Genomic DNA, 26,704 nt, shown 5'->3' with positions numbered 1-26,704 from the left:
CACCATAAGCACGTTCAATGTAATTTCTAAGTTGTGCATGAGCATGATTGAACATTTCTTCCTTAGTCAAAGCTCTGTTTCTTCGAAAATCGGCTAACCAATACCTAGTATTGCGGTAGGGAGCCATAAATCCACAGGTGTTGGTGTATACGGCATCACAAAGGTAATATTTATCTGTAGATGCATGACAAATTTATCATATAAATAATATAGATAATAAAACGTATAGTAAAGTTACAAACCTGGTGGAGGGAATGGAAATCCGGAAGTTGGGTTAAATGCAACTTCTTTCAAAACTTTAGAATCATGTGCTATGCCCTCCCATCCAGCCCATACAAAGGTGAATATCATATCAAAATTACAAATTCCAATTACATTTTGATAACATTCACCTTTTCCTCTTCCCCTATAACGAGTTTGTTGATCAACAGGCACAACTGCATGTACAAGTGTTCCATCTAGTGCACCTATTGCTCCGGGAAATATTTGCATTAGTCGTCTATGTCGTTCTGAGGTATTTGTTGTTGAATTAGACGAGGTTGGTACTATAACTAAACCATAACATACTAAAGTCAAACAATGAAACATAACATACTAAAGTCAAACGTAACATGTAAATACTAAAGTCAACCAACTAATCCAAATTTTTTTCCCGCATTTGTTACCCACGACTCACAAGTTGACAAGTTAAGGCGCAACCAAATTTTCCTATTACCAGCACTTTCAGCAAATAACATAAGAGCAGTGGTGTATTTCGGATCATATTCTCCCCACTCCAAGCATGTCAACTTCGCCATACAAGCATCCATCTCCTTGTCAAGATTATTTGCTTCGGTGAATGCTTGTGCAGCCTTGATAATCTCTTTTCCAACTTCTTTCAACTCATCATCAAGTGTGGTTTCTTTAGGACCATTTCGTTTGCCTCCCTTGTTTTATGTTCGCCCAGATGATTCCTCACTAGTAGGTTGAGGTATTGTTGAGCTTGGGGTATCTGCATGAGGTGCTGGCTCATCCATCTCTGTATCCTCAAAATCATGTGTACTGAAGGTTTCATTGGGATGAGGTAATGTCGAAGATGGCCCCCAACTGTGAACACCGGTCGAGGTTGCCCCATCAAATAGTTGGGTACAAAGTTCAGGGCAAGGGAGGGGTGCATTTCTCAGCTTATCTACATACTTGTTCAACTGTTTGACAAATTTAATAAATATTATTAAAGTAGTAAAAAAATAGTCTACTTTAAAAAATATGTATATATGTACCTTCGCTTCCGCTTCCCATTCTTCATTAGTCATGTTAAAAGAATTCGTTACGGGATTATAAATATTTCCTGTTTTGTTTTTAAGTTTTAACCACACTGCATACTTTGCTTTTAAATAGTCGTATCGGTTTTTCATTTGTTTTTTGTCGACAATAAAATTATAATCTGTTTTCAATTTCTCCGCGACCACAGCCCATGAGCTTGCTTTTAGTCCACTACCCTCCCGGCCATTGCTTGTTAATTCTTGTATACATGCTTCCAAAAAAGTTTTGTCCACCAATTCCGACTTCCAACTAACCCTAATTATTTTATCTGTCATGTCTATTGTAAAAAGATTAAAAAAAAAAACTAATCATCCACATAACACACATTTGCAAATAGCTAACACTATTTGTTTGATGTCAATAAGATAAAACATATATTTTTTTGTTTAACCTAAAGATAATACAACTTGAAGACAAGACTTGGGAGATATCATATACACACAGTACATAACATGAAGACAACATCTCATATATCAGTTTGATAATGCATATATACCTATGTAACAAATTCTAATCATTGTCTTGAGCATTTTGATGTTACACACATATGCACATAAACATAACATATACACACAGTACACAATTCATTCGATTTAACAGCTATATAAAACAACTATATAAGGGCTGTGATTTCACACATTAGTAAACATGAAGGGGCTGTGATTTAATAACTATATAAAACAACTATATAAGGGGCTGTGATTTTTGATGTTACACACATTGCAAACTTAGATTTCACACATTAGTAAACATGATTGGGCTGTGATTTAACAACTATATAAAACAACTATATAAGGGGCTGTGATTTTTGATGTTATACACATTGCAAACTTTGATTTCACACATTAGTAAACATGAAGGTGCTGTGATTTAACAACTATATAAAACAACTATATAAGGGGCTGTGATTTTTGATGTTTCACACATTGCAAACTTTGATTTCAAAATGAAATCATCAATTTGACAGCAAACATGAAGGGTTGTGTGATTTCAGAAAAAAAAAAAAAAAAAAAAAAAAAAAAAAAAACGAAGAGGAAGAGGAAGAACGAGCGGCAATTTATATTAGGGAAGCAGGAGCAGGAGAAGAAATTTGTATTAGGGAGCAGCAATTTGTGATTTCAGATCAAATAAAGCAAAAAAAAAACACGCAGTTACCTTGTCGTTGCCGGAGAAGTCGCGCAGTGTCGTCGCCGGAGAAGATGGGCTGCGTCGTCGCCGGAGAAGATGAGGAGGGAGGCGATCAGCACTTGGCGATGGAGAAGAAGAAGACGGCTGATGTCTACTGTCTAGGTTATTACCGATAGCGAAGGAGGCGAGTGAGGGCAAATGACAAAAAGAAAACGCGTAGCTTTTCCAGTCAGGAGGGTTTTTTTGGCTTACCGGGTAAGAGTAATGGGCTGACCGAGTAAGCTTTATTTTGTATTTATCAAACATCCGACTGCTGACCGAGTCAGCAGTCAACACTGACTGGACCCGGTCAGCTTAAATCAAACAGCCCCTAAGTGAGTGTTAATCGTGCTATGTTATTCGAAACTAGAGTGTGCCCATTTTTAATTGTTTCTTTTACAGTTGTACCCACTTTCTAAGGTGTATTAATGCATGTGCACATGGGACACCAAACCGTTGTTTCAGTTACGGAATGGTCGTCTCATCACATCAATGGTAATGGCCTAATGGGCGTGATATCATAGTACCGCCCAAATCACCCCCTCTTTAAATAAAAAAAATCTATCAGTTTAGTTATTTTTTCTTTACCATTTACGTACTATGTTTTTTCTGGGATGCTCGTCTTCGGATTCTTTGATAATGGTTGGTGATCACTTAGTTATCGTTGTGTCTACGGTTACTCCGAATTCAATAGAGTGTGTTATTCCCTATAATTGTCGTCGATAGACATCGTAGACATCTCTACTCTTGCAAGTATCATGTATTCTCCAAGCGGAAAGGTTGGGTGTATGTTCGGCTTCTTGAAGCTTATCTTCGCCTTCCTCCTATGAATTTTTTGATCATGTGATAGAGCACCATTGCATTCACATGTCTTAGTTATCTGTCGATAGAGTTTGAACTTTCATGTCTGAGTAAGCATGCATGGCTTCGTCAAAGGTCCTTTTGTTTCAACGATATCACTCGTAGTGGTGATTGTTATACTTTCCATTTGCGGAACCTTTTGCTATTTCATGAAAACTAATTGAAAGAGAGATTTTTTGTGTGGTATGAATGTTATTTCATAAAAGCTGAATTGAGAATCATTTTGCTATTTCATGTGGTAATTCGGTATGCAATAGTAGTATAGCAATTTCATGTGGTAATTCGGTATGGAATAGTAGTATAGCAGTTCATGAATGGTGAATTGAAAGAATCCTTTTGTTATTTCATGTGATGACTTTTTGTCAATTTTAAGATGGTATGAATATTTTATTTTTTGGATGGTTTGTTGGTGTTTGTTAATACTTTTAAACAATAAGGTAAAATGATAATTATTCACGTTCAATATATCCGTTAAGCAGTTTTACCAAACAACATGTTTTCATTTAGAGTCGGATCCAAACCTTTGAATCATTCAGAGGTTGCCAAACAACTTCTAAGTGATTATAGATGATTAGATTCAAGAAAAGTTGAAGTGGATATTAAAGAGCTTCCTGATTAGATAAATACTATACATATAGTACGTATTATTTACCCATCAAATTACTTTTTCTGCCACTCCTAATGCACTTGTTTTACAGTTTTTTTTACGGAAATTGTGACTGATGTTTAGTTGTGTCCTTGCAGTGCTTCTTAGGAATAGTTGACAATTAATGGTTTATGATGTTGCATCAATTTGCATATGTTCACCTTTTCGTATGTTTTATTCTGTAGCAACTTTTGTAAACCATTTGTAGACTTTTTTCCCTTTTTTGATTGACATTGTGATCATATCTGGTTTATAATGTATTATGTAGTTGGAAATGTAGATCTTTAGCATCCTTTCTTACTTGTGTTATTACAATGGTTTAACATGATGATATAAAGATGTGGTGTTTTGTTTAATGATGGTAACAAACAATAAAACAAAATTTGAATGTGAAATGTTACATCAAGATTAATTCATGTCAAAAGATAGTCACGTTGTGTCGATAACAGTCATGCTAATGCTAAATCATCGTGTGATCAGTTCAAATCTTGTTTTTACATAAATTGAAATGAAAAACTAAATTAAAAGGACTTTAAGAGCAAAGTAAATTTGGTATGGACTAAAATAGATATTATAAATAGCTAATTATGTTAAACTTATTAATCCTGAAAAATACAAAATTAAGTATTATCACAAGATACCTAAACAAAATCTTTATGAATTTAACGCATAATTTTATCGGCTGCAATAAGAAACATATATTCCAAATAACAGTAAAAGAAAACAAGGTAAGGGTCATTATTTCTGATTTATCATAAATGACAAAAAAAGATTCGACTTTTGTTGAATAAAAATCGAAATACTTCACGCTTTTGACATTTCATAAAAGGTAAAAGACAATGCTTTTAGTAACTTAGTGAATGATGTTTTAGATGTGTTACAAATAATCTCACAGTTTACCCAAATGGTATTATTCCTTTAAGACAAATAAAGTATGTGTTGAAGTTTCATTAGACAAATGCCGTTTTTGGAACTACATATAAAATTACTTATTTCACGATTTTGAAATTAAAGACGTTTGATATTTCAAACAAATAGAGTAATAAAACAAAAAATGGTGAAATGGAGAATATCCGTTGATACTTGATATTCTTTAATATGTAAAGTTTAGATTCTAGTTTCAACATCTTGTTTTCTCTTTTGGAAGTTTTAAAACATTAAATTTCAAGTCAAAATCATGGACTCTTCCCTCACTTCATTCAACACATACATATATCAAATATGTATAAATATTCACCAACTATTGATCAAGAAAAGAAACTACACAATACCAGAGAATTGTATTTCATGCACAAGTCATTCTTAATATTATATATGTGTATAATAAGTAGAATAAAAATGCTACTTTTTATCATGTTATTGCTTTGTTTGTTACATCATAGCCATGGTGGTGCTTATAATGTAATGAATTATGGCGCCAAGGGCGATGGAATGACTGATAATACAAAGGTATATACGATCATTTACACTTCTTTTCCATAAATTTCATGTCTTAAAAAATAAATTATTCAAAAGAATAATCTATTTTTTAAAATAAAGCATTAAAAATAGTAATTGTTTGAATAAGCTTTTAACAAATCCCAAGTGTTTACCTAATAAAATACAATGAGTTTATCTTTTTGTTGTTTAATTTAATGTTTGCAACAAGGCTTTTGAAGAAGCTTGGCAAGAGTTATGTAATGATGTTGGACCAATGTCAAGGATGATCATACCATCGGCCCAAACCTTCTTAGTGGGCCCGATCAGCTTTCAAGGCCCGTGTAAATCTCCAAATATCCATTTTCTGGTAATCCTATCCCCCCTCCCAAAATACAAACTTATATTTCACATACAAAATCTTTTTGTTATATTTCAAATACATCAAATTGTTATAAAAGAACAAAAAACACACAAAGTCGCAAACCATCATTAAACTCACATTTACTATGTTGAGCAGATATTGGGTACAATCATTGCCCCTGAAAACCCTAGTTCATGGGGTAGTTGTGAAACCGGGGCATGGCTATTATTTTATGACGTTAACAATCTTATTATCGATGGTGGTGGTACTATCGATGGTCGTGGCAGTGCTTGGTGGACCAAATCTCTGTCTGATGTACATGCATTTTAGCTTCTTTTTTTAGATAATATTCACAATCATTGATTTTTAAAACTATAATTATACTGATTTAATATATTTTTTTTTGTAGATAACAGAAGAATCTACATGTTCAATACCACCAACGGTAAGTATCTTGTTTAATAAACGTTATTAATTAAACATACACTAAAAACGTGTTGCTACATAACAGTGTTGTACTTACTATATTGTGAATGTTGACACCATAATAGTAAGTTTTTTTGCAATGTGTATGTAGGCGTTACATTTTGAAAAATGCTATGGGCTTCGATTAAGACAACTTAAGCATCTTGATAGCCCTAGAAATCATATCGGTCTATACAGATGCAGTAATTCAATTATTTCAAATTTAGACATAGTTGCACCTGCAAATAGCCCAAACACTGATGGAATCGACGTCTCAATCTCAACCTACATACAAATAAACGATTCCGTTATTAAAACTGGTACATACTTCATATAATATTCGTTGTCTTTGGTTTACCTTCACATTTTGTTATATTACATGACAACATTTCGTGCTATAAAATGTTAGGTGACGATTGTATTGCTCTAATCAACGGATCCTCTCAAATCAATATTACGGGCATAAATTGCGGTCCGGGCCATGGTATAAGGTAAAATTCAAAGTCGGGTCGGATCAATGTTATGGGTCAAATATTTGTTGTCGCTTATTGTTATTTTTTTCTTTAATCTTTGTAGCATCGGAAGTTTAGGCATAAATGGGGAATATGATACTGTGGAAGGTGTTTACGTACGAAATTGCAACTTCACCGGAACACAAAACGGAGCAAGAATCAAAACATGGCAGGTAATAGGGTATACTGTGTTTGTCAGCTTAAATTGTATCGGTGTCAGTAAGACAAAAATTACAATTTTTTTCTCTCATCATCATAAATAGTCAATGTTAAACATTGTTATCCACAATCATATAGGGAGGATCTGGATATGCCAGAGATATCACATTTGAGCAAATTACACTTCATGATGTGAATAACCCGATACTTGTGGATCAATACTATTGTCCTAGTGGAAATAATTGCCCTACAGAGGTAAAACCTTTTCAAATAATAATCACTTAAAAAATTGAATTATGAGCTTATAATTTTTGATTTGCAGGGTTCAGCAGTGGAGATTAGTGATATAACTTACAGATTATTTCAAGGAACATCATCATCTCGAACTGCAATAAATTTTGACTGCAGTAACAAAGTAGCATGTTCTGGTATTTCTTTGGATCAGATTAACATAACATCAACTGTGACTGGAGAAAATACAATTGCACGTTGCAACAATGCTTATGGGGCAAGTTCTTCTACAGAACCTAGTGCAACTTGTTTGTTACATTAAATGTTTGCACGAATTATACATTGTGTTAACCCGACATTGTTCGTGGTTTAAGGTTAGGATCAAGCTGATTAATTATAGAATTAATGTTTATGTCGAGTTAAAGAAAGATCTTGATAGTTGTTATGTAATCATGTAAAATGCAAGTTTAGTATGTTATGCAAATTACATCAAGTTTCACCAAAAGTCTTTACATGAACAAATCCCATCTCTAAAGTGATGAAATCTATTTCTATCTCTAACAACAATCTCCCGATTATAAATCTTGGAAACAAACTTTGTTGCAGAATGACAATCGCTACAAACACGCAAGTTTTTCACAATGCGTATACGAGTGCCAGGTGGCGTTTTCAAAAGCGCGAATGCAATAGCTAATTTTTCACTATGTCTATTCAAAGCATCTTCTTTATCCTCTTCATTGATATCAAGTAACACCTCTGAAGTAGTAGCAACATATCCAGCCATCTTCATCTTCCACCCCATTTCATCAATCATCTCATGAATCTCTTTATCTAAATCATGTGTTCTATCACCCGAAACAAATTCATACATCTTGTTGTCTAGTTCTATCATTGTACTCCCGGGAATCTTTTTTATTCCCTTTTCGCCCATCACGTCTCTGATTTTCTTTTTCTTTTCCCAATCCGACATTTTCCCGTATATATTCGAAAGCAAGACATAATTAGATTGATCCAACGGCTCGTATTCGATCAGCTTTTTTGTGATGGTTTCACCGAGATTGAGTTGACCGTGGAGACGACATGCTGCGGTCAACGTCCTCCAGATTATCGGGTTTGGGTCAAGGGGCATTTTGGTAACAAATTCTAGTGCCTCTTTGACTAATCCTGCTCTACTGAAAAGGTCAACCATGCATCCGTAATGCTCGATTTTGGGTTTTATATGGAAGTTTGAAGTCATGGAGTCAAAGTACTTTTGGCCTTCGTTGACTAAACCTGAATGACTACAAGCTGAAAGCAACCCGATAAAAGTGACATCATCTGGTGGGACCCCAGAAAGATTCATTTTTTCAAACAATGAAGCAGCTTCTAACCCACGTCCATGCATTGCCATGCCCACAATCACAGAAGTCCAAGAAACGATGGTTTTATGATCCAAGGTTTTGAATAGCCTTAAAGCTTTATCCATGTCGCCACATTTAGTGAACATATCAATAAGGGCATTAGAAAGTTCGATGCTTTTTGGAATCTTTTCTCTTTCTATATAGTTTTCAACCCATTTTCCAAGCTCTAAAGCGCCTAAATCACTACAGGCAGAGAGAACAGAAACCATGGTGATCTCATCGGGTTTAACCCCAGCAATCTGCATCTCTCTAAACAACTCAACAGCACTGGTTGACCTTCCCATGCGTGCGTACCCACCGATCATTGCACTCCAGGATACAGAATCCGACTTAGGCATTTCGTCGAACACGACTCGTGCATTATCAACCTCACCACAAGAACAATACATGTGAACCATAGTATTCAAGACATGTATGTCCTCATCAAACCCAAACTTCACAACCTTACTATGAACCGATTCGCCTAAACGTAACCTCCCCACACCCGCGCAGGCCTTGAGGACAAATGGGTATGTGAACTTATTAGGGGTAACATCATTCCAAACCATGGTTTTGTAAATATCAACAGCTGTGATCTTGGATTGATGGGTTTGCGCGTAAGCTCTAATGACGGTGTTGTAAAGGAAAGTATCGTAGAGATGTGTTTTAGCATCCGGAGAGAATAGGATGGATGAAGCGTAGTCAATGGCATTGAGATCGGATGATGTTGAAGTGAATTTGGTGAGGACTAGTGGGTTGTTTTGGAGACCCAGTTTGAGAATCTGTGCATGAATTTGGTTGAGATTAAGGAGTGTAGTGCAGATTTGGAGGATGGATAAACATTGTTGTTCTGCTGCTCTTTTGTTGACGATGATTTTGGATGCTGAGAAGTGCATTTAGTGTAAAGACAAACTACCCAAAGGAAGAAAAGTCGGTTTTGTGCTAGTCTCTACTATTATAAACTCTTAAATTATCTTAGGGCATTTCGTAATCACTGAGTTATGCTTCGAAGACTATTTGTATTTGAATTATAAGCATATTATTATGTGCGTTATAGTTTAAGGTACTCATTTAATCAGAACAATGCTATAGTCTCCGTTTTCATATTGTATAACCATCAACATATTTTTGATATTGGTTGGAAATATGAATACCACTTGTACTTTTCAGTTTTCATAACACGATTGTTGCTTTCCTATTTATCACTTTATCTCATAAAAAATGTGAGTACCGCTATATTCAATTCGGGTATCTATCATTTATTTATAATAGTATGGCCCTATACTATACTCAAATCATATATATAACCGAACTTGATTTTACCACTTAAAGACTTTGATCCATTGGTCTATATTGTCCAAAATTCACTTTAAAAAGCATTCAATATAGCATTCTATAAGTTCATCTAACTTATCTAGAGCTTCATAAAACATCTAGCATGATAATTCAGTTCTGTCACATGTTGCATAAGATTCTATCTAATTAAGGTATAGCAATCCTGTAACTCATTCACACTTTCCATAACTAAAGTCTAAGCCAAGGAGTGAAATGATACAATCCTCAGGCCCTCTTTATTTACCTTGTATTACCTCTTAATAAGATATAGGTCTGAATTTATTGGTGTTTGTTTATAACTTATTTTGGCATCTGAATCTTAAAATCATCATTTATTCGGTCAGACATGTAACCATAAAAGGTGTGTTGCCCTTTTTGCCCTACCCTTGTTGTCCCTTTCTCTTCTTCTTTCATCCACCGAACACCAGCCTCCATCCCTCTTCTTCCTGTATCTCTGACGTCACATAGCACCGACGCCCATCGCACAAATCCGGCCACCATCAATTGAGCATGGGAGAAAACTGACTCCTACTTGATCTTTGGTGTACGGTAGAAACAGGAACACAAATAGAGAAGGAGGTCGAAGGGCAGAATAAGTCGCTTTAGGTATGTACCGTTCTTCAGTTTTACTTTTTTCTCTCTCCCCCAAATACGCTGAATCGCCGATTTCTGGTTAAAATCAGGCTATTATTCGTGCTGATTTTGCTGAATCGCTAAAATTATTTGATGGAGTTATGTTATGGTGTTAAGGAATTTGTGTTGATTTTGTTGAATTTTTTTTCACTGGGCCGAATTATGTTCTAGTGCAAAAAATTTGAAATTATCCTCCAGATTTGATGAAATTATTTGTTGATTTTGCAAAAAAGTTCATGAAGTTTGAATTGGATGATCTACCGGTAGGATTAAGTATAGTATTGATTGTTGGATGTCTTTACTCTTTATTTGTTTCTTTTCGAGTAACATACTTATGTTTGACTCCATTTCATAATTAAATTAGAGTTTCACAGTTACTGATTTGGATATATTATGAATTCATGTGTATTATGTGCATTTTTATGATTATCAGGACATGCTTTGTGCAAGTTGTTTAGAAACCACCCCAAGCAACAGGGATTTGCAAGGAATTGATCAACTTTCACTTGTTGTGTGTGGGTTTTTTCCTTTATGTTAACAACATTTTTCATTATTTTTGTCCAAAATTGTAACTATTTTATGTTTGAATGTTATGAAATTTAACAAACATTTGTCAATCTTTATATGATGCTTAAGCATTCATATCATTGAATCAAAAAATCAAATTCAAAACCGGTAGATTATTAAGGTTTTTGTTTATCAATAAAGGACGTTCGTTGTGTGTAAAATGGTTGAAGTTGAGAAGTATGATGTATTGTATGAAGAAATTTTTTGGTGTCATGTTTGAGTAGAAAGATATTTGTTATTCGATACTTTAAATCTTAGATGTTGAACCTTATATAAGTTTTTGCACCGTCTAGTTTTTTGTATGGTGTTTAATTGTTTTGTAATTATTCGAGGATTTGGTTTAGTTATTTTTTAAAATGGAAGCATTAAATTTAGCAAAAAACTAATAATAGAGAAGGTTAAAATGATCATTTTCATCATTCAACACAATAATTCAGAGGTTCCAACCAAACAACATGTTAAAATTCGGATCTTAAAAATTCAGACATTTTTAGAATTCATACCTCTTAAAATTTTGATCCTGCCAAACAACCCCTAATTCACTTAAACTATGTCTCTAATACCAAATTGTAACACCCCAAAATTTTCAAACTGTTTCAAAGTTATGGTTATAAAATCTTTTCAAGAATTAACCCGCATTTAATAAAAACTCGGTACCATAAAAGCATTTACAGTTAAAACATTGTGTGATACTATTAAACATCAATAAAACAATAGCAAGCAAATAAGGATAACATCAATACAATAAATAAGGAACTTAACAAGTTCCACACCATTCTCTATCTCTTTACTTATAACTTTCATATATCATATTTTCTCCTTAAGTGCAACCTTTGATATACGACATTAAAAAAAGATACTTAACAATAATATCTCATGAGATACGTGGGTTTGCGACCCAAAACGTTTATCATATTTTTATCAAAAATATTTCAAAGTATTTTCATGTAAATTGTCTCATACATAACATAACATATCATATTATATCATTTCATAAGACATTTTCCATATTCTATTCCATATCAAAACATTTTATTGGACTTAACATAATTCAAAAGGCATTTCATTTCACATTGTAACATCCGAAATTTCAGGTATTATATCTATTCTTTTTATTTCAAGTTTTGTGGAAGAACTCGGCGAGTTGGTGCGTAGACTCGCCGAGTAGAGACGCGATTTCTCACCCGGATTAATGACCGGACTCGACAAGTCGCATTGGTGGACTCGGCGAGTCCGTGCTGTTTAATGAAACCCTAATTTCTCAGGTCTGGGACCTATTTAAAGGGGTCTTATGGCCGTCATTTGTGCTCACCAGCCCCCAGAGCGAAACCCTAGTGAGCTTGAGCGTTCAGAGTGAGAGAAGGAGCCATTGTCGACCTTGGAGGTGTTGTCTAGCAAGGGAAAGGAAGCTATAGCCAAGAGGAAGCAAGAGGGTTAACTTCCTGAAGATCTGAGGTCCAGAACATCACGTTTGAGGTACTATTTTCGAACCATTTTATGTTGTGGTGATGTTCATGTTGATTTAGGGCTTATTGAGCCCTTTTGTGACTAGATCTAGTGCTCCCATGGTCCCTTAAGCGAATTAGGTTCTGGATCTGGACCCATGGAGGTCTAGAGTGCCTCTTTATCCAAGCTTTATATGAGTCTATGGAGGTTTTGGTTTGGGATCATTGTGTTTGAGGTTAAAACACCACTTATGAGTCAATAGGTGTGATATGAGCGCCAAGACATAAACTTTACGTGATAAATGAGCTTGGAAAGACTGGATCTATGAGTTAGTGGAACAGATCTGACCTCAGAAGGTCGTTTGGGGTTGTGCATGGAATGCACTCGTCGAGTCCATTGGCAGACTCGACGAGTTGGAGCGAGTTGTTCTGTGTTTTCGAACCAGGGGTTGAGTAACCGAGTTGGGTGAGTGACTCAGTGAGTCGGAAGGGATTCAGAGGAATCGGGTCCCCGTAGGGACTCGGCGAGTCCATGCCAGACTCGGCGAGTTGGGTTGACCGTTGACCATTGACCAGAGTTGACTGGTGTTGACTTGGTAGAATTAGTCAACCATAGTTGGGATAGTGTTAATTAGAGATATACTTGTGTTATAGGAGGACTATAACTCGGGAGATCGAGCACTAGTGATTTTCGGGATTTATGAGTTGCCGAGATACGCGAGGTGAGTCTTCTTACTATACCTTACCTTGAATAGGTAACCAGAGTTATGTGACAGAGTATTTGTATGCTATGTATCTTATGTGTTGTACTGCATTATTTCTATGTGATTTATGATGTGCATGTTTACAGAGTTAGAACCGGAAGGTTCCCAAAGTTAGAACCGGAAGGTTCACAGAGATAGAGCCTGAGGGTTCACAGAGTTGGGTGCACGGACCCACAGGGTTATAGCCTCGAGTGGCTAATATGTGTTATATATGGTATTTTGGGGAACTCACTAAGTTTCGTGCTTACAGTGTTTTGTGTTATGTGTTTTAGGTTTCTCTCAGGACCACGGGATGACACCGGCTCGATTGTACACACCAGAGAAAGAGTCATGTTTTGAGGATCCTGGTTTATTATGCAAGTGGAAATGGAGTCATGTTTTGTAATTCGATTATGAATGAGATTTTAAGCAAAGTGTTTTTTTTAAGAATTAAACGATTATTTTTAAATGAAAAATTATTTTGAAATTTTCGATGTTACACACATTACATTCAATTATTTAATTAACGACTAATTATGGTATTAAATCATTGTCATTTTTATACTTAGGGTCTACGCCCAATAAAGGAACCACTCCCAAGTCTAGACTAATGTGGAAAGAGCAACTCAATTTATCAAGGCATCATATCAATTAGGACATCTATCTCGCAAGAGGGAGGTGTCATCCCGATAGATTTCTCTAGTGCCTCTTATGAGGTATCATGGTCCGAGTAGTTTTCATTGTGTCTTTTTACTTTTTTTTTTTAGCTTTCATATTCCCCATTATCAATACACATATCATAATTTTCAATAGCATATGTTACTAGAAAAATATACTTTGAAAAGATACATTTCACATATCAAAACATTTGTTCTTCCAAAACATTCTTTACTTTCAAAAACGTTTTTGCCTTCAAGACATTCTTTTTAAAAGCATTTAAAAAGAATTTCTTTTGAGTATTGAAAAGATCGGAGTTGTATAGTGTTAGAAATGGATTGGTTAGATCCCTAGCTATGGTAAGCACGGGTCCCTCAGCAGATTGATTATGAAATGGTAGCAAGGATTTCTTTTGAGTATTGAGCAACAAGGGGTAAGCAGGATCGAAGTGGGGGAGAATCCTCCGAGTGTGAAAAGGTAGGAGCACGCAGATCCAGAATGAGGGTGCAACCTCCGAGAAGGAAAAGAGGTAGTTCAGCATTTGATGGATTGAGGATTTCAGGGTTGGGAGTTTGAGAAACTCCCCAACAACTAGTGCGTGTGATGGTAATGGTTAGTACGTGGTTGGGAATTCAGGTTGTGGATCGCCCGTAGGACTCGAGGGAGTCAGAATGAGGATCTTGAGAGCTAATGGCACATGGGTGCCTTCGTATTAGCAGTTAGTGGCGGAAGTGTTGTCAGACTACGGGGCAGCCATAGCATTCCTTAGTAGCTTCGATAGCGGAGTTGGAGCGAGGCCCTTACCTCCTAGTGATCGGTCAGGGATCAGGAATGGGTAGTGGATGAGAATGATAGGGAGTTTGCCTATTTAGCTCTAGAGAGGTGAGACCTTGGGAGAGGCTGCTCCAGGATATGGTTGGGGTGAGACCCGTGGGCGAGGCCCGAGCGAGAGTGATTAGACTAGTGGGACTAGAAGGATAGAGACGGGTGGGACCCGTGGGCGAGGCCCGTGGGTCTTAGCAGCGCAGGTGGGATCTGGTAGGGACCTTAGTGTCAAGTTAGGGGATCGGGGATCCCATGTTTGTAGTGCCTGAATAGCAGAATAGATTGAGCAGTTATAGGTGGTCGAAGTTTCTTCGGAAGTCCCTGGGAGCGACTAGTAGTTGTGTTGGGTCAACTACCGGTGGGAGCCGGTAATCCAGTCATTGATAGGTTGGTAGGGACCAGGGTGGTCTCAGTTCATCCGGAAGGCAGACAAGGAATAGCAGAATTTTCAGTCAGTGGTATTGCGGGTAAGCAGCGTATGGTGGAATTCAGTTACTTGAATCGAGGGGTGCTCGGCACCAAGTTTTGGCAGAGAGGAGGTGTCAGTGGTTACTGACGGATATGACCCGTACTGGAAATAGCGGGGGTGATGGAGTTGGTGAAGGATAGGGCCTTCACAGTGACAGAAGGAATAGTTGGTTATGGAGCTTTGCCTTGGGAAGGCAAGGAATTGTGCAAGGAAAGAAGGGGTGAACCCCTATAGGTTCAGTGCAGTACTCGGTAAGTACCAGAAGGATTGTCGGTAAGTAAGTTGTGTTTCCAGGATGTTCAGGGTCAGGGTGACCCGAGTCTATTATTCGCAAGGATTTGTGTTAGCCGGAATGACCGAGCGGGAGGCCATCGAAGGTAGGCAGCTGGTGTTGGATTAATTGGTGAGTTATTGGAGGCAGATCGCAGGCGGTGGGCCATAGCAAACTTCGAGGACGAAGTTTAGTTTAAGTGTGGGAGAGTTGTAACACCCAAAGTTTTGAAGGCCAAGAAAGGAAATAAAACCCTAATTTTTAGGGGAGACTCGGCGAGTCCAAGGAGGAACTCGACGAGTCCGAGCGGGATCCGGGTCGAGGTGTAAGTGACCAACTCGGCGAGTCGGCCAAGTGGACTCGGCGAGTCTGGTCTGTGCGGAGAAAACCCTAAATTCGGGACTTGGAGCCTATTTAAGCTCCTCATTCTCTCCCCTAGGGTTCCTTTACTGCCTCTTTCACCCAGAACAATAAACCCTAGCCGCCATATCCTCTATTTGAGCCATTTGTTGCCTTGGAAGGTGCATTAAAGCTTGGAGAAGGAAGAAGGAACTTGGAGGAGCAAGAAGGGACTATAGATCTGGGATTGTGAGTTCATTCTGAGCATTTGGAGGTAATAAACTAGTTCCTGGACCCTTTTTGCATCTAGATCTATGTGTGGTTGTTGGGGCTTTTTAGCCATAATGTTATTATTTTGAGTTAGAAGCCAGATCTGAAGTTGCTACTTCAAATATAATCATATTATGGTCTTGAGAAGCATAAAGTAGCAGCCCTTGAGTTGATTATGGAGCCTCCTTGCCTTAAACCCTAGTTTGTGGTGTATTTTGCCTAGATCTCTTTCTCTATACGTAAAGTTTGCAACTTTACGTGAGGAATAGGCTTGGGAAGGGTAGATCTACAGTTTGGAGTCCATGCATGACTCAAAAGTCCTCTGCATGTATGGAGGTCTGAATGGACTTGGCGAGTCCTTTGAGTGGACTCGACGAGTGGCATGAAGATTTGGAGGAACTCGACGAGTGGGATGAACAACTCATCGAGTCAGATGAAGTTGGGCAGGAACTCGGCGAGTTTGAAGAACAACTCGGCGAGTTGGTTGAAGATTGCCTTGGACTCGGCGAGTCTGTTCTTGGACTCGGCGAGTCAGGTCGCGAAACCCCAAACCCTTCGAGTTAAGACTCGAATTAGTGAGTCGAGTGGAGACTCGGTGAGTTGGACAGGTCAGGACTCAAAAATCGTTGGACTCGACGAGTCATGGACTGACTCGGCGAATCAAGTCGCGATTGGAAGGACTTTGAGCGCATGAACTCGGCGAGTCAGTAGGAAGACTCGACGAGTAGGGTTGACCTGGGAGGTTGACTTTGACCTGGACTCTGACTTAGACCAGATTTGACTTGGTTGTCTTTCGGGAGTCAGTTAGACTCAATGTTGCATTGATTTTGGCAGCTCAAGGAGCGAGTGGAGCAGGAATTCAGAGAGTTGTCGGGTAGCAGCTAGTGGGTTCATCAGCCAGTTCAGCCAATGTAGGTGAGTTTCCCTTTGTATGAATGGGTCTACGGCCACAATGCCGGCCCATGTAGTTATGAGTAGAAGACCCGGGGGTTAGCCCTAAGCACAGTATGCTAGTATGATATTCGGGACGAGGTCCAATGATAGAGGGCGGGTGCCCAAGGAATGGTTTATGTGATAGTTTATACTGGTTGTTTGCGTGATACTTGTATGTGCCTGGTAGGGAGGTGAGTGTGGGTGAGGTCCTGTGTCTCACCAATTGCAGAGTGTGGATGGTGTTCCACATCACATTAGCAGCAGATCAGGGGCGAGGCCCAAGTTAGGGAAAGAGTGAGTGTGGGTTGGGCCCGTATCTCACTATCAGTAGGAGCATGGATGGGGTTCCATGACTCATCTGTAGAGTTCGGTTGTTAGGACCGGAGGGTAGTCAGACGCCCCAGAAACGTCTGACAGTATGTGATGATATGTTTATATGCTGGCAAGTTATGTTATATGTGATAGTGGTAGTAGGAGGGGAATAGTCCCCAAGTTCGGTCGTTAAGACCGAAGGGTAGATCGGACACCCCAAATATGTCTGATAATATGTTATGTTATGATATATGTGATAGTAGCAGTAGGGGTGAAATAGTCCCTGAGGATCGTTTGTTAGGACCGATGGGTAGTCAGCACCCCAGAATGGCTTGACATGGGTGGTAGTCAGCACCCCATAATGGCTTGACATGGGTAGTCAGCACCCCAGAACGGCTTGACACGGGTAGGTCGGCACCCCAGAATGGCCGTACCGGGTAGGTCGGGCACCCCATAATTGCCCGACAGTGTGTATGATATGTGAATGTATGGTATGTGGTAGGGTGGGGAACTCACTAAGCTTCGTGCTTACGGTTTTCAGTTTTGGTTTCGGGTACTTCCGGTAGCGGAGGGAAGAGCTCGGGGTGATCGCATGGCACACACACCACAGATTAGATAGCCTAGGAATGTTTACTCCGATAACGAACAAGTATTTTGGAAATTAATACTCTATTCATGTTTTGGAATGATGAATTTGCTTAAAGAAATGTTTTATTAAAAGAAATTTTTTAGTCTTAAATTTTGGGATATTACATAATGTTCCAATAACATATCTAGAGTGTTAATTCATGTTCATGAATGCCATTCACTTATTATTTGTCAATCATTATATGTTTGTCAATACATTTCCTAAAAGGCCCTTTTGGCCAATTATTCCATAAATTCAACTATAGATCACCCAAGCCTTCATGTTCGTGCATTTAAATCATATTATTAGTATCATTTCATGTTTATGAGTATCATGTACTCATCAAATGCTCATATATAAATAATTATGTTGTTTTCACCACAATTTCCCTAAAATCACCTAAAATTCACGCTCATACTTTGATTCTACCATCATGGATGTGATTGAGCATTCCAATTGGGTTTATTGACATCAAAAAGCATATAGGTCATTGAATCCATTACAATCTAACATATAAACATGAAATCCATAATTTGAATTTCTAGGGTTCATGAGGGGTTTCATTAAAATCCTCAAACCCATCAATATGATGATTTGATTGAGATTGAGATTGAGATCATCAAAACAACTCAAGAGAGGTTAGAAACCAAAACCCTAATCAAAGAATCAAACTAATTTCGACATCGAGGTTTTCCCCAAACCTTGAATTCGAAGTATAGAGTTAGAGGATAAGAAATTATACCTCTTAAGCTTGATGTTGCTTTATATCTTCAATTTCTAGCTTGATTACTCAACGACCACTCTAAATCTTCCTTTGCTTAATAGAAATCGCCATTTACCTCTCTCTTTCTCTCAACCGCGTTGTTTTTTAAGCAAATGGGAGCGAAGACCCATTAACTAATTTTGAACTTTATCAACTTGCCACTTTCGGTCCCTCCTTTCAAAACCTCTTTCAAAATAACTCCAAACTAACTTAGAAGCTTCAATGAACTTCCAAAATGACCCCTCAACATCATAATCTTCACAACTTAATCCAAGTTATTTAAGCTGGTCAAATCTCTAGTCAAACCTAAGTTTCACCCGACTGTCACAATAATCCTTTAACTTTTAAGATGTTATAATTTTCACTTCTAATCTTCCAAACTTCATATCAACCAATGATATGCTTACTCCTTAATGCTCTAACTATATACATCATCTCTCTTTTATTCACTTTATTTATTTAATAACAAAGTCTTAAATTTTAAGATGTTACAGACTGTTGGTATTATTATCAAAGTAGAGATGAAGCTTTAAAGGATTATTATGTGGGAGCTTGGATGTTTGTACGTGTGGAGCTTTAATTAAATGCACTAATGGCTTTGGAACTTGTACTATGACATTTGTATGCTCTTAAATGACACACTTGTGTTCAAACTTGTATAATGAGGTGTATATTATATTCCTGTACGCTATATATAAATGGAGAGAGTTAGGTTTTATGTCATTATCACATAATACGCCCTTTAGATTATTTGATGCTCTTTGTTTTCTTAGAACTCTTAGTTAGGGTTCCAAGTTCTTGCTTACTGTTAGGATAAAACAATATTGAATAAAGAGTGTAGTGTAGGATATGTGTAGTGAAGTTTATTTTGTAAGATAATCGTTTTAACGAAAAGTTGATGGTTATAGTTTTGTCACACTTAAATAAGAAACCGAATCACAAACATACATCTAAACAATTGAAAGTCAAAAACCAACAAGTTTTTAACCTATCAGTATAATGAAATGTCATTCTTCCATGAGGTTAATGGATTAAGTTTCATCTTGAACATATATGTTATTCAATAAGTATATTCTCGTCTAACAATGTTTTTTTTTAATTGTTTTTTTCATTTACTTTAACAATTATGATACGTCGTTTTTTTAATTATATTTGTATAAACCGGTCATGACTTTTAAACTCATATAATTCTCCCGCCATTGCTACATTGCCGCCCATATTGTCCCGGTCTCTATCCTCTCTCTCCACGTTGGTGCGGCGCAAGTTAGCATCCTGGATCTGCAATAAGCATATCTGCTCTTCTACTTCTACAGCGAGAACCCCGTATCTCTGTGCTCTCCCCGAAAGTCTTAAAATATCAAGCTTGAATGGCGGACGCCATTGATTTCTCAAAAACACAGCGTATAGTTCTTCTCGTAGACCTCAATCCATTTCTATCCCAATTTCCTAACCCTAATTACCTCACCTCCATTCTTGCTACCTCCAATATTCTTTTATCTTTCCCTCCTCTTTCATCTTCTCTTTTCTCCTTCAAGCTCTTCTTCTCTTCTCTCTCCTCTCTCGATTCCGTCTCTACGCTCCGCAATCTACTTCCCAGTTATTCTTCTGCTTCTGTATCCTTCAATTCTCCTTCGCAAACCCTAGATTCTCTCTCCCACACCCTTAATTCCATCTCTTCTACCAAATTGACGTATTCCCCTTCAAACGCTTCACATATAGCCAGCTCTTTGCTTCAGCTCGCTCGCGACTATGGCTGGGAGTTCGATATTGAGAATCTTCCAGGTAAAATTCATTCTGATCCCATCGATGTCCGATCAAATTTGGTTATTTTGTTGTCGCCAGTTTGTAGATCGTTGAAATCCTTAGCTGATTTTGTGTCTGTGGATGTCGATAATGATTGCTTGAGGAATTTAGATATTTATGGTGCTAGGTTTCGTGATTGTTTTGGTGCTGTTAATGATGCATTTAATAGTAAGGACATACATTTCTGTTGGGTTGACATTCATAGCCACGAAGAAGAAGAAGGCAAAAACAATAAATCCGAGAAGCACTCTGCTATTATTGGAAATGAAATTAGGAAATTTGGTTGGGGATTTTGCTCTGCGGATTCCATTGTTCTAGGTTCTGCGCTTGTTTCTTTCGGGTTGATATATCCAGTTATTGGGATCTCATCTAAGTTGCTAGATTCTCCTAAATTAGATAAAAGGATCCGTGGGCAATTAGGTCTCGAGATTTTGGATGTCCATGGTAAGCCCATAGAGTGGAAATGCTGTGATCTTAATGTGCTGCATCTAAAGGCATCATCAAAGCCTAGCTCAAAAGATGAAGTTGTCAACTCTGTGAGCACATTTTTGGGTAATTTAAACAATGGAATTATGAAGTTGCACATCACATCTGTTCACAAGTACACTGTGTGTGAAAAACTTGAAGAATTTTCTTCAGATCATTTTTTAGTTCAATCTGCAAAATCTGCCAAAAAGGAGAAAGATGGTTTAGACATTTTTTTGGCTGATAAGGTTCTTGGACAATTAGCCAGTGAAAAATCTGAGTTCTTTGAGAAGCATTCGGTTCCAACATGGCAGATTTTACTTAGTTTTCTTTATAGCAAGGGTTACTGGGCTTTGTTATCTATATCAAATAACAATGGGGATTCTCACACAGGGATTCTCAAGCCCTTCACAGTTCATTCAGCTGTTCTCTTGTTCTTAGATCATAACAATGCTCTTGTTCAAAAAGATGGTGGATCAAACCTCTTGATAGAGAATAAACTTTCTCAAGGTGACTTTGATTCTCAAAAGGGTACTTCCCCATCTGGAAAATATGTTCATTTAGCTGGTGGAAAGAGAAGAAAGATTAAAAAACACACACATCGGGACCTTACATGGAGTGCATTCTGCAAGGCTGCATATGAGTTTTTAGATGTGGACTTAACAGAGGTTTATTTTGCCAATGGCTTGAAAAAGTCAAAGAAGTTGAAGTTTCTGAAATGCTGGATGACAGAAGTGAAAAACAAGAGCTTATCTTCCAATAACATACTAGATAGATCATGCAAAATGGCTCCAGATTCAATTCAGCAAAAAGAAACAGATGTAAATGAAGATATTTCTGCAAGCCATCAAGAAAGCGATGGACCTCTTACAATGGCTATTAGTTCTCAACAGTCAAGAATCCATGGGGATGCTGATTTTGAATCTTGTTCAGAAACTCCAGAAGCTTTTTTCAGTAGTTTGCCTAAGAGAATTCAACAGGGGCTTGAATCTGATGGTGTGGACTTGAAGATCATGGCAGAGAGTTTTGTAAACTCGTCCATTTATTGGTTATCTCAAAAGCAGAAAAAGATGGAAAATCTTGATGAATCTTGTTCTACTCAAGTTGCTGAAATCATACAGTTACTACTAACAGAGCCCAAAGATTTGAAGGAACATAAAGATAATGATCCAAGTTCTACCTCAAAATACCTAGTCAAAGAGTATCCTTTTATTCTTTTTATTTCTTTTACATATTCTTGGTAAATTGGTAATATATCTTTATTTGGTCTAATCTTTTCCTTAATAAACTTAAAGATACGAATTACAAATTTTGCTCCGGATGGAGATACTTCAGTCCGAATATGCAGGGAGTATGAAGGGGAGTTTGAAGACGAAGCTTGTGAAACAGATTTGTTCGCTATTGGAGATCTTCCAATACCTTGTGGAAGGAGGCTTTCATGGTGATATCAGTCTTTATGCGTACGTCGAGAAAACCATAAAAACCAGGTACTTCGTTTATTTGTTTGATTATTTGATAGTTTCCACAGTTTTTGTATCCAAATTCTAGCCATTTCTCAGTTGCACACCAACTGTTTGATAATTTGCTTATGATAAATTCAATTTTCAGGTATTCACAGAATCTGGAAGACGTGGTGAAGAAGATCTACGATGAAATGGACCTGTTACCATTTGGTGAAGAAAACGAAGATCAGGGTATGATGTTGAACAGCGAGGATAGCAGTCACGAGATGGCTGCTGCTAATAAGATGATGATTCACGATTCATTGTTTTTAGAAGACGAACCATCGCATCCTCCGCTTGACAACTTGGATTTAGGAGAGACAGAAAAGGATGATGAACAAAAGTTAATTGAGGCTCGTGAGAGGAGAGAGAGGGCTAAAAGGTTCGTATTCACAGGCCGAATGCCCGATTTGCAGAGGGTTTGGGCTCCGAAGCCATTACAAACAACCAAGGTTAGACCCGTATCTAATAAAGAATCCAAAAGGAAGAAACAACGGAGGGCTGGTTATAGCGTGGTTTGTGAGACTCCGATGATAGGCGGCGGAGGAGACAAGAAAGATGAACGGGGTGGTGGTTCTAATTCTGTTTACAAAGCTTTGTTTCAAGATGACATGTGAATAATGAATGAGATCCAATCATTACTAATCAAGCTTTGACGAGACACCCAAAAGAGCATCAACCCAATGATGATGCTTAAGTTTGTGTTTATTAACTTCACTTGATTTTTCTTTGTAAAGTCTGGACTTATAAATTAATTAATTAAGTTATATAACTTGGCAAAGGCTAAGTACAAAACATTCGTATTCATCTTTTAATGATAACATAATTCTTATGTGTGAGATTGTTATGAGTAAATATTTGTTTATTGGGACCAGATTTAGCAACATACTTTATTCTTATTTGCTTTCTCCAAAATATGCAAGATACTTCATCTTAGAAGCACAAAGGCGAGCAATGAGTTAAAATCATTACCTAAAAATTGACAAAATAAGTTGAATGGATAAAAGTTGATGATTTTGAAAAGTTTCTTATCTTAGTAGACAAAAATAAGTTGAGTGACTAAGGGATGAAGGAGTCATAGCGGGTTAGAGGAGGAAAGGGATGAAAGCAAGAGAGAAAGAGAGGGGTTTAACGGTTTGAGAAACCCACTGGGGAGACAACTCAAAGTTGGAAAGTTGAAGAAGATGGGGTCGGTGGTTTTGGGGTTGGATGGGTTCGATACCCTCCGACTAAGGTTTAGCGGTTTCGGCAGGAGGAGGGAAACAACTCCTTCCTCCCTAAATATGGTCAAACACATTTAGTTGGCCATTTTTAACCTCTTCTCTTTCAATATTTTATTTGTAACCCAACAATTTATTCTCGTACTTTATGCATAAGTTTTATTTTTAAATTGTTTGAAGTTAATATTATTGTGATATATCGTGCCGAGCTCCACCTAGATTTGGAGTTAACACTATTTTACGGCCATATCAAGGGTTATGCCTAAAGTTTGTCATTTTATTCTACTAACTAGTTTATAATCTGCGAGAATTATAATTATAAAATTAATATAAACATAGTAAATTTAAAATTATTAATCAATTACTTCAAATAAATTATTAATTAAGAGATATTTTTTTAGTTATATAAATTATAATCGTTGATTTAAATAAATACATTAAATTATATCACCTTATAATATATATTAATTTTATTTTATTTTTTATTCTAATGTTATTAATTTAGTGTAATTAGAATGTGAAATTTAAAATTTGAAATAAATAATCTAATTTAATGTAATTAGAGTGGAAAATTTAAATTTTAAAATTTAAAATGGAGAATTAATAGGTTGACATGTGGCATGATAGATGACATATAATATTAATGAAGATTTCTAACAGTATGCCACTAGTTGCGAGACCCATGTATTATATGAATTTATTTAAAAAAAATGTTAAATATAAATGTCAAAATATTTGAGAACTTTGAATTTATAAGAAAATAAGAAAAATAATGATTTATTATAATGGAAATGTATTTTATCTTTTAAATTTAAACACATAATTTAAATAAAGAAAAGAAACGAATGAACTTTAATTTTGGGAATTTTGAAATTAAAAGGTAAGTTTATTAGTGAAATTAATATCCGTTTATTACTACATTTATTACAACTATTATGTTAAAATATTATGTGGAATTTAATAAAATAGAAAAACTCATAAAATGATATGTGGGAAAAAAATTAATTCAAAATAACCACAAAATGACATTTAACAATTTGAATGAGAATGTAACAAATGACAAAAAACCTTCATTTATTAGAGAAGACTTGTCAACATGAGAATAAACTTATTCATTTATTAGAATAAGAAGATTTATTGATCATGTCTATGTATCTATGCTACAATAAAAATTAAATAACTACATTCAAATGTTTAGTTAATGCGAGATTTGGTCATTATTTTTGGTCATTCAATTTAGAAATTGATTGCAATACACTTTTGGTTTTCTAAATTCCTAATTTATGATTGGCACATTTTTGTCCTTTGGATTTCAAATTTGATTGTTCCAAAAGTGATTAGTTTTCTTGCATCTTTGGTTAGCTAATTGAATCTTTCAAACACATAATTTAACTACGAACTCCATGTGGATTCAATCCGAATTCCAAGGTTTTGTTGGTTTATATTTTTATTGTATCAACGACAATGATCATATTCAAGTTAGGTTTTTGATTTTGTGAGATTAAGTATTCAATTTGTTATGCAAAAAAGCAACAATAAAATGACACATAGATTTAATATGATTTGGTCGATATGACATACTTCATAGGTAGGGAGCCGGAAACTGAAAAATTCTTCTATTACCAACGACTTAGGGCCTATCGACCCTAAGCTTATTCCAAACATTTATCCCATCGATATTTGATGTCGGGTTTCTTGACTTTGTTTTGGGTCGGGTCACCAAGTTCCAAGTTACACATTAACATAATTTTATGATTTTAATATTCCTTCAAATAAAGATTGTCAAAATTGAAATCTTACATACGATTATTTTTGTATTTTACAAGATTGTGATCATAAGATCGGAATGCGATCAAAAGATCCTAACACACATTTTTTTACAAGATTATGAATACGTGTTTTATAGATATAGTTTTTAAAAGTATAAATACATATTTTTACATTTTTATATATAAATATGTATATATACTTCTAAAAATATATTTATACTTAAAAAAAAACATATATCAAAATACATATTTACACTTCTAAAAATATATGTATATACTTATATAAACATGTTTATGATTCACTAAGTTTTTTATTGATATATATATATATATATATATATATATATATATATATATATATATATATATATATATATATATATATATATGAAGAAATAACATTATAAAAATGTAAATACAATATTTAATTAAAAAAATTTCGTATATAAATATATTTTTTCTTTATGAATACATATAATATGAAAAAAAAAAATACAAAGGGTAAAAGTGTAAAAGAAATATAAACTTACAGGTAAAAACGTAAAAAACTATAAACTTAAGGGTTTTTTTGCGAAACTAATATAATGGTAACCTGTTATCACCGGTAAAAGGGTAAAAACGAACATTTTTTGGAAAATGTTAGGGTAAAAACGGACATAAAATTAAACTTTGGGCAAAACCGACAAAACCCTGAAAGCTTGAGAATTTTTATGACATTAACCCTATTTGTAACTCAAGAAATCCTCAATCGACATCATACTATTTGCTTTCTTCTCTAATCAAACACATAACCACGTCAACCAAAAAAATCACCAATTGATTATGATGCTTTCTCCCTATCGAACGCATACTATGAGAGTGTAAATATTTTCTAAGTGCAATTGATATATGTTAAACATATGTTTTCTACAGTAGACATTTATTTTGTTTATGATTTATCTTGACGACTACGTTGTCTCATGCATATTTGTTATAATAGACATCCATTTAAAAAAAAATGTTATCGTAAGTATTTAGTAAAATATGATTTTTGAATTGTCGTATATTTAGTATTAAGTAAAATATCATGTTATATATTATGGATGATACTTTGTGACGTGCACAACAATCTTGTAATCTATAATACTATAAATGAGTCAAGATATCTATTAACTTATGGATAAGAGTATAATTTTAATTATGAGTTTAATTATTTAAAATTATACAACAGGTTTGAATCAAATTTTGAAATTTATAAATAAGATTTTGATCAA

At 35.9% G+C, this 26,704-nt stretch overlaps 4 protein-coding genes across 4 annotated transcripts; 2 read left to right on the top strand and 2 right to left on the bottom strand.

Annotated features, from left to right (window-relative positions):
• Positions 1 to 932: 932 nt before the first annotated feature.
• LOC122195020 (L10-interacting MYB domain-containing protein-like) lies at positions 933 to 1,577 on the bottom strand. Its single transcript, XM_042896486.2, has 2 exons — positions 1,260 to 1,577; positions 933 to 1,184 (listed from the first exon to the last, which is right to left on the bottom strand). The coding sequence occupies exons 1-2, from the start codon at positions 1,575 to 1,577 to the stop codon at positions 933 to 935; spliced, it is 570 nt and encodes a 189-aa protein (XP_042752420.2).
• A 4,101-nt stretch (positions 1,578 to 5,678) lies between these two features.
• On the top strand, positions 5,679 to 7,504 carry LOC111911939 (probable polygalacturonase At3g15720). The gene is made up of 8 exons (XM_042896485.2): positions 5,679 to 5,762; positions 5,913 to 6,071; positions 6,166 to 6,201; positions 6,334 to 6,541; positions 6,631 to 6,712; positions 6,798 to 6,906; positions 7,031 to 7,147; positions 7,215 to 7,504. Exons 1-8 carry the CDS (start codon positions 5,679 to 5,681, stop codon positions 7,443 to 7,445), a joined length of 1,026 nt encoding a protein of 341 aa, XP_042752419.2. The 3' UTR covers positions 7,446 to 7,504.
• Positions 7,505 to 7,562: 58 nt separating this feature from the next.
• On the bottom strand, positions 7,563 to 9,509 carry LOC111911905 (pentatricopeptide repeat-containing protein At4g21065). The gene has a single exon (XM_023907656.3). The coding sequence runs from the start codon at positions 9,396 to 9,398 to the stop codon at positions 7,620 to 7,622; it is 1,779 nt and encodes a 592-aa protein (XP_023763424.1). The 5' UTR covers positions 9,399 to 9,509; the 3' UTR covers positions 7,563 to 7,619.
• Positions 9,510 to 19,767: 10,258 nt separating this feature from the next.
• On the top strand, positions 19,768 to 23,301 carry LOC111911906 (uncharacterized). The gene is made up of 3 exons (XM_023907657.3): positions 19,768 to 22,161; positions 22,256 to 22,447; positions 22,569 to 23,301. Exons 1-3 carry the CDS (start codon positions 20,060 to 20,062, stop codon positions 23,077 to 23,079), a joined length of 2,805 nt encoding a protein of 934 aa, XP_023763425.1. The 5' UTR covers positions 19,768 to 20,059; the 3' UTR covers positions 23,080 to 23,301.
• Positions 23,302 to 26,704: the final 3,403 nt, after the last annotated feature.

Source organism: Lactuca sativa, chromosome 1, assembly GCF_002870075.4.
Source record: "Lactuca sativa cultivar Salinas chromosome 1, Lsat_Salinas_v11, whole genome shotgun sequence".
Classification (NCBI taxonomy): Eukaryota; Viridiplantae; Streptophyta; class Magnoliopsida; order Asterales; family Asteraceae; genus Lactuca; species Lactuca sativa.
Note: the sequence above shows the minus strand (reverse complement) of the source record. Positions and strands in the feature narration are given on the sequence as shown.

Excerpts from the sequence above, each read along its gene's own strand:
- LOC111911905 (XM_023907656.3), bottom strand. The coding sequence starts at position 9,398 with ATGCACTTCTCAGCATCCAAAATCATCGTCAACAAAAGAGCAGCAGAA.
- LOC122195020 (XM_042896486.2), bottom strand. The coding sequence starts at position 1,577 with ATGACAGATAAAATAATTAGGGTTAGTTGGAAGTCGGAATTGGTGGAC. Across the intron at positions 1,185-1,259 it reads AATGGGAAGCGGAAGCGAAG|TTGAACAAGTATGTAGATAA; the intron begins GTACATATATAC and ends TTTGTCAAACAG.
- LOC111911906 (XM_023907657.3), top strand. The coding sequence starts at position 20,060 with ATGGCGGACGCCATTGATTTCTCAAAAACACAGCGTATAGTTCTTCTC. Across the intron at positions 22,162-22,255 it reads TCAAAATACCTAGTCAAAGA|ATACGAATTACAAATTTTGC; the intron begins GTATCCTTTTAT and ends ATAAACTTAAAG. Across the intron at positions 22,448-22,568 it reads GAGAAAACCATAAAAACCAG|GTATTCACAGAATCTGGAAG; the intron begins GTACTTCGTTTA and ends TTCAATTTTCAG.
- LOC111911939 (XM_042896485.2), top strand. The coding sequence starts at position 5,679 with ATGATCATACCATCGGCCCAAACCTTCTTAGTGGGCCCGATCAGCTTT. Across the intron at positions 6,072-6,165 it reads GGACCAAATCTCTGTCTGAT|ATAACAGAAGAATCTACATG; the intron begins GTACATGCATTT and ends TTTTTTTTGTAG. Across the intron at positions 6,713-6,797 it reads GGTCCGGGCCATGGTATAAG|CATCGGAAGTTTAGGCATAA; the intron begins GTAAAATTCAAA and ends TAATCTTTGTAG.